The sequence below is a fragment of the Phyllostomus discolor genome, chromosome 12 (genome assembly GCF_004126475.2).
Source record: "Phyllostomus discolor isolate MPI-MPIP mPhyDis1 chromosome 12, mPhyDis1.pri.v3, whole genome shotgun sequence".
Taxonomy (NCBI): Eukaryota; Metazoa; Chordata; class Mammalia; order Chiroptera; family Phyllostomidae; genus Phyllostomus; species Phyllostomus discolor.
Window position 1 is genome coordinate 22,259,573 of NC_040914.2, and position 10,585 is coordinate 22,270,157.

Genomic DNA, 10,585 nt, shown 5'->3' on the forward strand with positions numbered 1-10,585 from the left:
ATGAAGTGCTCTCATTTATCTTCATTAATACTCTTTATTATAAAGTATATATATTTTTTAAAGATTTTATTTATTTATTTTTAGGGAGGGAGGGAGAGAGAGAGAGAGAGAGAGAGACATCAATGTGCGGTTGCTGGGGGTTATGGCCTGCAACCCAGGAATGTACCCTGGCTGGGAATCGAACCTGGGACACTTTGGTTCCCAGCCCGCACTCAATCCACTGAGCTATGCCAGCCAGGTTAAAGTATATATTTTCTGATATCAATACACTTGTGATGGTCAGCAATCCTCAGAAAAAGTCAATCAAACACTAATCTAGGTTTTACATAGATCTCTTGTAAACAACCTACAGACACATTTTCCCCTATTCTGACTATATTTGTATTTTATTGAGAGCATGAAGTCCATTTGTGCTTAATGTGATTTTAAAGATATATTTGGGTCTAAATATGTAATCTTATGTTTGTACTCTATATGTTCTATTATTCTCTTTTTTCCCTCTTAATCTCCCATCTCTTGCTCTCTGGTTTGATTGAAAAATATTTCCAGAACCTCTTATACTTCTAGTTTGGAGATGATAAACCTGGAGTCAATTCTTTTAGAAAATTTCCTTGAGCTTGCAACAGCAAAATAGCAAAATCTAAAGCCTATCATAACATTTTGTTTTCTCCTGAATAACATAAAGACTTTATCAGATCAAAATTCTATTTACACTTTCCTGAATTATGTTACAATAGTGTGGCATTTCAATATTATATTTTATGTTTGACCCCTTTACATATCATATTTTTCACAATAGTGTTTGTTTCTTTTAGCTCACATATTTGCCACTTTCTCTTTCATTGTTTTTTTTAGAGAGAGAAAGTGGGGAAGGAGAGCGAGAGAAATACCAATTTGTTGTTCCGCTTACTTATGCATTCATTGGTTGCTTCTTGTTGATGCTTTGACTGGAGCTTGAACTTGAACCTTGGCATATTGGGATGCTGCTCTAACCAAATGAGCTACAAGCCAGGGCAGAGATAAGGTCTTTAAAGAGATACTTCAGTTCAAGTTGAGGTTATGAGGTTAGGCCTTAATCCACTATCTGTGGTGTCCTTATCAGGAGAGGAGATTTGGACCACAGAGGGAAGACTACGTGAAGACACAGAGAGAAGACAACCATCTGCAAGCCAAGGGAGAAGCCTCAGAAGACACCAAGCCTGCTGACACATTGATTGAAGACTTCCAGCCTCCAGAACTGTGAGAAGTAATTCCTCACTTGTGTGTCCTGATCTCCGAGTACACAGTGTTGGCATCTTCCTGTTCCTGAAGCTTCAGATCATGAAATCTGAGGAAGGCATAGTGGAGCCCCTGTTCTTCTTTTGCAGTGGGCCTGACACCATCAGGGGCTGGGTGAGCTGAAGGGCTGTCTGTCAAGAATGGATGCTGATGCCCCTGAGTGGAAAAAAGAGAAAGGATTCAAAGCTGCTCAAAGGTGTTTGGGAGAAAGCAGCCAAGGGCCAGAGCAGGGGTTGGGACAGGTGGAACTTTTTTCATTCACCCATCCATTTATTTTAAAATGTTTAATAATTAAGATTGGCCAGTCCTTAGAGAGTGTTTGTATTGATCACGTTCTATTCTTTTAAGAAATGCTGGGAGAGGAAGCTATGATCATATTCACCGTACAAAAAAGTAAAACTAAGACTAAGAGAAATTAGACACACATCTCTGTAAATGTGCCACTGAGCCACGAGGTCACTACCAGTCTTTTTACCAACAGTATCTTCTTTTGTTCAGGTGGATTACGATTTTCTAGGAGAGGTAGTTACTAAACAAATAGAAAACACGTATGTTTCAAGTTCTAAATTTGGGATGGAAGATATTTTGAAACGTAAAGCAGGGGAAAGGGTCGAGTATCCTAGAAGACAGAGCAGAGACCAGGTCTTGCAGCAACCAGACCCCCTCGCCCATATCTCCTCCCTGCCCACAACACCCTCAGGCTCCAGAAGTATGAACTAGAAACCCTTAAACAGAAGCTATTTTTTAAAAAATGAAATAGTGCCATTTGAGACAACATGGATAGTATCATGTTCAGTGAAATAAGCTAGAGCAAAAGGGGCAAAAACTGTATGATTTCACTCATGTGCAGTTATAAAACAAAGCAGCAGACAAAATGAACTCCCAGACACAGTCAACAGAATGATGGTTACCAGAGGGCAACTGGGACTTCAGGGGAGGAGGAAGAGGGTAAAGGGGGCCAAACACATGGTGATGAGAGAGACTAGACTTTGGGTGGTGAGCACACAATGGAGCATACAGATATTGTATTATAAAGTTGTATACCTGAAATGTATATAATGTTATTAACCAATGTTATCCCAATAAACTTAATTTTAAAAAGAAAAAAAACACCCTGGCTGGTGCGGCTCAGTGGATTGAACCAAAGGGTTGCCAGTTCGATTCCCAGTCAGAGCACATGCCTGGGTCACAGGCCAGGTTCCCAGCAGGGGGCGTGTGAGAGGCAACCACACATTGATGTTTCTCTCCCTCTCTTTCTCCCTCCCTTCCTCTGTCTAAAAATAAACATTTTTTTAAAAAGGAAAAAACCCAGATTGAAAACAAAAATTCACCAAACTGTACACCTGAGATATTTGCACTTTGTTGCATGTGGACAAAAAAAAAAAAAACATTCCAGGGTAGAAGATAATCTGACATATGAGGCTTGAATACCCCCCAACGAATCAATTGGACCACGTGCAGATTCTATCAGAAGCAGCAGCATTAGAGCAGTTGAATCAGCGATTTAAACTAACCACGTGTGGAATTCCTAAAGATGTTGGACATCTAACACTGAGATGTCTAAAGAACCCTATGCAGGGCAGCATCAGAAGGAATAATGCTGAATGGGGGGCTGTGTCCTGTCACTCACCCTGGCGCCTGAGCTCACGACTGGGTTCACATCATTGTCTGTTCTCTGCAGTTGCTGGACTGCTCTCTCCCTGCAGGTCTTCACTCTAGGGAAACAACCCCGGGAATTTCAGCCTGGTTATTTGGGGCATAGAGCAGGCAGACCATCCCCACTCCCTCTGGAGAGCATGCAGCGAGGTGGGTGGAGGTAGGCCGTCTCCAGGGGCTTCCCTAATCCAAGGACTGGACCAGGAAGAGTTGGGAAAACCTACTTGGCCATACTCGGCCCGGCTGATTATGGGCTGATTCATGCCAGCTCTCAACCTCCCTTCTGTGGCTCCTGCTTTCCCACCAATCCAGGGTCCTCCAGCTCAGGCTTTCTGAGATTTAGACCCCTCCCTCTGGCCCTGGACCTCACTCTTACCTGAAGATGAGACAAAGGCAGAGGGAGAGCAGGGCCAGGGCCGTGATGCCGGCTCCCCCGACCACTCCCACGGACCCACAGTCCCTGGGCTCCGGTTTACCTGCAGAGAATTTGAGTTTTGTGTAAACCCCAACCCCAGTCCCCAGCATCCTCCATACTGGCCACTTCTGTCTCTGTTTCATTAGTGCACTTCTCACTCAGGCCTCCGTGCCTCAGCATTCTGTCTGTCATCTTGTGGGCCCTTCCCTCCCCGGCTCCCTTTCGCTGACCTCAGGGCTCAGGATATTACACCCCCACCCACTTTGGCCCAAGCTTTAAAATGCCTCTTCTCCAAGCTCCATCTGTCTGGAGCTGTTATGGCTTGATCTGTGTGCCCCTAACATTCATATGTTGCAATCCTAACCCTCCAGTACCGCCCCCCCCCCGCCCCCGCCATCGCCCCATACCTCGCAACGTAACCTTATTTGGAGATAGGGTCTTTGCAGAGATAATAATTACAATGAGATTGCTAGGGTGGACCCTTAATCTGATACGCATGATATCCTCACAAAATGCAGAATTTGCACGCAGACACACACAGGGGGAACGGCACGTGAACAGAGATGGAGGTGATGCTTGTACAAGCCAAGGAATGCAAAAGATTGCGTCAGCCAACCCCCAGAAGCTAGGGGAGACCGGCAACACACCCAGAGCCTCAGAAGGAATCAACCCTGCTGACGCCTGGACCTTGGACTTCCAGCCTCCAGAACTGTGAGACAATAAGCCCCCCTGTTTAAGTCTATCGGTTAGAGGTATTTTGTTACACAGCCTCCTATTCCTCCAGGCATCACCGCCCTCCCCCGCAAAAGACCCCTGGCAGCAGCAGGACACTGGTGCTCTGGGCCCTGTGGACATTCCCAACCTTGAGGCTGAGCCTGAGGCGGGCACTGAGCCCTGAGCAGAGGCTCAGGGAGCTGTTGGCCCAGGGCCCCGCAGAGCTGGAGGTGACCTTGTAGGAGGCGTTGCTGGGTTACTCTCCAGCAGCCCCACCCCCAGCCGCCAGCGCTGCAAGGGGATTGGCTGAGCCCCAGAGGAGCAGCTGCAGCACACTCTCCTCCTCCCAGTAGCAAGAGGGTCCCAGCAGCTGTGGGGCAGAGGTGTGGGGAGCGAGGACTAGGGCCCTCCCAGTGTGGTAGGCAGTTAGACAGCCATGAACACAGCAAGGACGGCGGCCAGGTACAGAAGGTCACCAGCACGGTGCCTAGCAACAGGCAAAACTGGGAAAACAAGGAGCTTGCCCCTGGGGAAACCTTTCCTCTCCTTGCACATCCCTGGTCATGCAGTTCGGACCCTTCTCTGAATCTGTCCTCCCCTGGCATGTTGCTAGTCACACGGGTTAGACCCCCTTAAAGGAGGAAGGAACAAGGGGGCTAGAGAATAACCCTTAAGCATGGAGCTCCCAGGATGACGAGGTTCTGACCCACATCAACTACATTTAGGCCTCTGTTGTCTTTCAGCTCCAGGCCCAGAAAAGCAGCAAAAACAGACAAGTGATACCAGGACTGACCGAGGTCAGAACCAGCAACATTGATTAATGACCCCCTGCCCTGGTGCCAACCCATCAGGAGAGACCAGGACCCTGAAAGGGCACACCTGGAAAGTTGAGGAATATTCTACTGGGATCCTCCCCCAATCCCAGGCCTCCAGATAAATACCCTTAAGGCAGGGGTGTCAAACTCGTTTTCACCAGGGACCACATCAGCCTCAAGGTTGCCTTCCAAGGGCTGAAATAACTTTAGGACTGTATATATGTAACTACTCCTTAACTGTTAAGGAGTTAAATTACATTTGGCCTTTGGAAGGCAACCTCCAGGCTGATGTGGCCCCGGGAACATGAGTTTGACACCGTTGCCTTAAGGTGGAGGACCCAACCTGCTCTCCCTTCTGGGAGGGAGGGGAGCAGGCCTGCACTTCCCCACCCCCTACCAAGCGATTACCTTTATTCTTCTCTCTCCTAAGCTCCAAGAGCCCCTTCTTTTGCATCTGTAACTTGTGTCCTCGGCCCATTCCTTCTATGGCTCACTTCTTCTACATCTGTGACTTTCTAAATAAACTTTTATAGTTTGAGTCTGAGCTCTGAAATCTTTCTTAGCCAGAACTCAAGGACTGAGATTGCTGAATCCAGGTCCGGTCTGACTCCACTGGTGTAACACCCGGTGCCATTCTTGCCACTGCCAACACCAGGACCCAGCTGTCTGCCCCCCAAGCGTCCCCCACCCCTCCACTCACAGGGCACAGAGAGGCTCAGTGAGACAGGGAGGGAGCCGAGTGGGTCCTGAATGTGGCAAATGAATTCACCTTCATGCTCCATTTGCATCGGAGGCAGTGCCAGGACCCCAGGTGCCCAGGGCTGGGACTGGTTCAGGGCTTTTGACTCCAGGGACCTGCTCTGCGTCCCACCCACTCACAGGACCCAGGGTCTTGTCTTTCCACCTGCTTGCAGAACTGGCTGTAGGTTCCCTTCAGGCAAGAGGCCAGAGACATCCCGTCCTAGTAAATCACCCGCTTCCTGACCACAGCTGCTCTCTGCAGCTCCATACCCGCTTGGTTCCCTTCTTTTCTCCCTCAGCCTCGGCTCCCCGCAGGCCCCTGACCTGGCGGCAGCGGCGGCAGCAACAGCAGCAGGACACTGGCGCTCTGGGTCCCGTGGACATTCTCTGCCTCACAGTTCAGTCTGAGGTCACAGCTGAGCCCCACGCGGAGGTTCAGGGAGCTGTTGGCCCACGGCCCCGTGGAGTAGGAGGTGATGGTGTAGGAGGCGTTGCTGGGGTTCTCCTCGAGCAGCCCCTCCCCCAGCCGCCAGCGCAGCGAGGGGACCGGCTGAGCTCTCGAGGAGCAGCTGCAGTTCAGATCCTCGTCCTCCCAGGAGCAGGAGGGCCCCAGCAGCTGTGGGGGGTCTGTGGGGAGCAAGAAGAAGGGTCAGCAGTGCCCCTGCCCACCCAGGACCCAGGTGCCCTGCCCCCAGGCTCCTCCACACTCACAGACCACGGAGAGGCTAAGAGAGAGATTTGGGGAGCCCAGCGGGTGCTGAGCTTGGCAGGTGAACTGTCCTTCTTCTCCAGCCCCCACTCTAGGCAGCTCCAGGATCGCGGTGCTGGAGATGGGGGTGGCGTTCAGGGCTGGGGGTCCCCTGAACCAGCTCATTGCTGCAGGGGGGTTGCTGTCAGCCACACAGAGCAGCCTCAGAGCCGTGCCCTCCAGGATGGGAAGGGATGTGGTTTGCAGAATCTTGAGGGCTTTGTGGGGAGAAGTGGGGAAAGAGAGAGAGAGCGAAATGGGGTGGGCAAAGCTGGAGCCTCTCTCCTCCTGCGATGTCCCCACTAGGCTCTGAGGAGGGCCCTGCAGCATCCTGGCCTTACACCTTCAGGAAGGGCTCCAAGGATTTCCCTCGGGTCGCCCAGGCTATCCGGCAGATGGGTGACAAACAAACGCAGTTACAAGCCAAAGAAGAGAAGACAGAAGCAGGAAGGTGTAAATCACCAGAGAGAAAGCTGAAGCCAGAGGGGTGTGAGCTTCCCTTGCATTTGGCCACAGGAAGCTGTGGGTGAGCAGAAGATGAACTTTCAGGAGTTGATATTGCAAGGGGGGCACTTTCCATCTGACCTCAATAGCTGGCTTTCCCTGTATATTATTCCTCTTCAGAGCTCTGGGACTGACCTAGACCCAGAGTCCATCCTAGCCCTGGGGAGAAGAGGTCCTTTCCTACCTGTGCTGTTTCCTTGAATGATGTGGATGGCCATGTTCCGTGGAGCATCTGGGACAGAAGAACGTGGCAGCCTCAACATCCATGGTGACAGATGGGTAGGCACTGGGCCCTTCCCCACCCCCCAGGAGCCATGGAAACAGGTGAGAGGGCTCCCTTCCTCTTGGACTACCAGGACCCCAATTTCAAACCCCTGGCCCAGCACTCACAGATGACATGGAGCTGGACAATTCTCTCCACAGTCACACCCATTGCAGGGAACTGCACCTGACAGGTGAGGTTTGTCCCATGGTCCTGAGGCCGTGGGGTGAGAGTGAGCATGGACGACAGGTGTGTCCTGAGGCCCAGGGAGGTGTGAGCAGCTGATGTCCAGGAGAAGAGGGTGTGCGTGCCCCGCTCACAGGCCCAGGGCACAGAGCAGGTCAGGTTCGTAGGGCGGCCAGACTCCAGGGTCCCCAGGGTGAGGATGTCAGGTGTGTGGGTCAGGGCTGGAGTGAACAGTGAAGGTTAGGCCCCCTCAGCCCGTGGTCAGCCTACCCCAGGGTCTTATTTTGGCGGTCCCCACTCCGCCCCCAGGGGCCTTCATTTCTCTTTTTCTGGTACCCCACACCCTGTGGCTTCTCCTTGGGCCACTATCATACCCGTCACTTTCAGAAAGAGCATCTCATCTGTATAGGAGTGTGCATGCCCGAAGTAATTGTCTATTCGGAGGAAGTACAGCCCACTGTCCCTCCTGTCGGCATTTTGGATGCTCAGGGAGCAGTTGTTGGACAGGGAGTCCTTGGGGAGGAAGAACCGGCCCTGGGTCCTCTCCAGCACCTTCTGTCCAGGTTTATTTGTGGCCACTAGAAGATCATGCTTCTTATTCACTTCTTTTTTAAACCAAAACATGTAACGAGTGCTAGAGATCATCCAGGAATGGGAAAATTGGCACGGCACCACAACACACAGGCTTTCCTGCACTGTTACCAGCTTCTGTAGTTTCAGCCAGGAGCTTGAACCCTGAGCCAGGGGCCCTGGAGAGAGAGAGAGAGAGAGAGAGAGAGAGAGAGAGAGAGAGAGAGAGAGAGAGAGAAACTCAGCCTGGAGCTTCGGGACCTCCTCCCGCATGGGGTTCCCTCTCCCCCTCAGCCCACTCACCTCCCCAAAGCATGAGCAACAGCAGCCTCAGCAACATCCCTTCCTCATGCCTGGAGGTGGAGGCGGCCCACCTTCTTCAGTCCTGTCTGAGAGAGAATGGAAAGATGCAGATAAGGGAGGGCAGAAAAAGCTTTAGACCGGAAGCCTGTGGTGAGAACAAAAAGTCACAAGCCCAGAAGAGGGAACTTCTTCCAACCCCATTTCTGCAGGTGGCAAATGAACCCTCGGGCTCCGAGGAGGTGAGAGACTTGCCCAGCTAAAGCAGCAAGGAAGAAGGAGAGCCCCCAAGTCCTGGGGTCAGGCATCCTCATCTGCACCAGAGAAGCAGGTCCCACCTGGCCGGATCCCTGACAGTCATGGCCTTGGGGTCCTCATGGAGATGGCCTGCTAGGGATGAATCACAGAGTAGCCAAACAGGCACCAGAAGCAGAGAAGGCAACAGAAGAGGCAACAGAAACACCACACACCTTCACTCATTTCACTCATTCATTCACTCATTCATTCATTTGCAAACTAACAAAAAAGATTGAGTCAGTCCTGATCTTCCACTAGTTCAAGCAGTGAGAGAAGACAGACACGCGGAGGGGCTAGAGCTTTATCAGAAGGCACTGGGGAGCCATGGAAGGTTGTTAAACAAGAAAGGGGCAGGGTTGTATAGGGGTCAGCACGGTCCCTCTGAGGCCCGTGTACGGAAGAGCTGGAAGGGAGAGACGGGCAGCCCAGGAGCCAGACAGGAGACAGTTGTGGGTTGTGATGGTTCAGCAGGGGTAGAACACATCTGCATGGTGATGGGGGGAAAGATTTGAGATGGGAGGCCCTTTGAGGAAGTGAATTTTGAAGGGAGGTGTGGTGAATGGGGCAGGTAGGTGTTTCAAGTAACTCTCAGAGCCTAGGGATGGGGGATGGAGGTGCTGTCCCCAACAGCACAGTAAGCATGCAGGGCTGGGCTGGGAAGAAAGTTGTAGGAAGACAGCAGAGTTGGCCCCTGGGGTTCTTCCCTGGGGACCCTTGCCTATGTATCACATCCGGAGACAGCACCCTATACTGAGAGACAAATGTCACAGAATCCCTCTCTGTTATGAAGTATACCCACTCCCCTGAATCTCAGAGAGCAGCTGTGGGCCTGTAGGTCCCCACAGAGGTTGAAATTGGCCTCAGGTTCTCTGTTCCCTGTTCTGATAGAGCCTGTGACCAGACCAGAGGGGAATGATGATGATGTCTGCTGGCCACCATCTGGGATCTGAAGGTGCATTTCGAGGGGGCTAATGTTAGCCCAGAAAAGCCGTGGGTTGGACTGGAGAATGGGACTGAGGCACAGGCTGGTCCCGTTCTGCTCTCACTGACTGAAGGTCACATGATCACATATCTGCACCATCCTCTGGGGCCACCCTGACCAACAGAGTCTCTGAGAGCAGCCTCACCGGAAACTTCTTCCATACACCTGTTACCCTCACAGCTGTGGCCACGGCAGCATCCACATCTTTGGGCTGCAAAGAATAGTTTAGATTCCCTTGGCACCATCAGATGAGCCTGGAGTGGGGGGCAACTGCAGGCTGGTCAGAGAACTCGGGGGGACTCTTTTTGGATGGAAAGTGTGGTCTCTGCCCCAAAGTTTTCCTTTCAACAGGGCTACCCCTCTCTCTCAGGCTACTGCAGGGGAAGTGAAAGCTGAGCTCATCTCCCCCTGGACCTCAACAGGTGGAGGCTCCCCCCCTTCTGAACCCTGAAACTCTGCCCCTCATCTCTTGAAGACCAATGCCCACTTCCCTCTAGAGAGGTGTGGAGTTGGAGGGTCTACTTTTTCCAGATGCTTTCTTGGAGCCATAGGTACAGAAGAGTGAGATTCCGAGACTTTCCTGGGACCAAATCTTCTCTGTCTAAGAGTCACCCCAAGGCTGGAGCACCCTGGATGGCCACAGGAAGCACTAGGTGAACTCTTGAATCCATCTCCCCAGGGAATCTATGGACAGAGTCTAGGACTTAGCCTGGGACCCTCACTACAGTGCCAGTCCTGGGTGGGCGGTTTGGGTTCAGGGGGAGATCACAGATGACTGGATGCCTGCCCTCCTCACAGTTCCTGTGAGCCCAGTACATACGAGTACAAAATATCCCTGCTCATCTTCTCCACAACCTCTCCAGCCTCCACAATGCCTCCCCACCACAGGTGACCAACCACCTGCCTTCCCTCTCCTAATTACATCATTCCTGCAGCCACCCATTTCTCAGGTTACACCTGTGAGCGTTCCCAGTCTAAGCAAGGTCCCTCATATGTCTCCATGTTGCATGTCTTCCATCACCTCCAAGACAAGGCCTCCTTCCACCTCCTGATAGTTCTTTTCTTCATCATCCTGCAGGCAATGAGGCGCATTTTTAAAAATCTTTCAGGATTTGGC

General features: G+C 51.5%; 1 protein-coding gene across 1 annotated transcript; it reads right to left on the reverse strand.

Moving 5' to 3' along the window:
* Positions 1–247: 247 nt before the first annotated feature.
* Positions 248–8,711, reverse strand: LOC114510620 (sialic acid-binding Ig-like lectin 6). Its single transcript, XM_036012887.1, has 10 exons — positions 8,193–8,711; positions 7,694–8,068; positions 7,262–7,540; positions 7,056–7,103; positions 6,331–6,585; positions 5,944–6,246; positions 5,648–5,752; positions 3,311–3,410; positions 2,909–2,993; positions 248–1,434 (listed from the first exon to the last, which is right to left on the reverse strand). The coding sequence occupies exons 1-10, from the start codon at positions 8,227–8,229 to the stop codon at positions 1,255–1,257; spliced, it is 1,767 nt and encodes a 588-aa protein (XP_035868780.1). The 5' UTR covers positions 8,230–8,711; the 3' UTR covers positions 248–1,254.
* Positions 8,712–10,585: the final 1,874 nt, after the last annotated feature.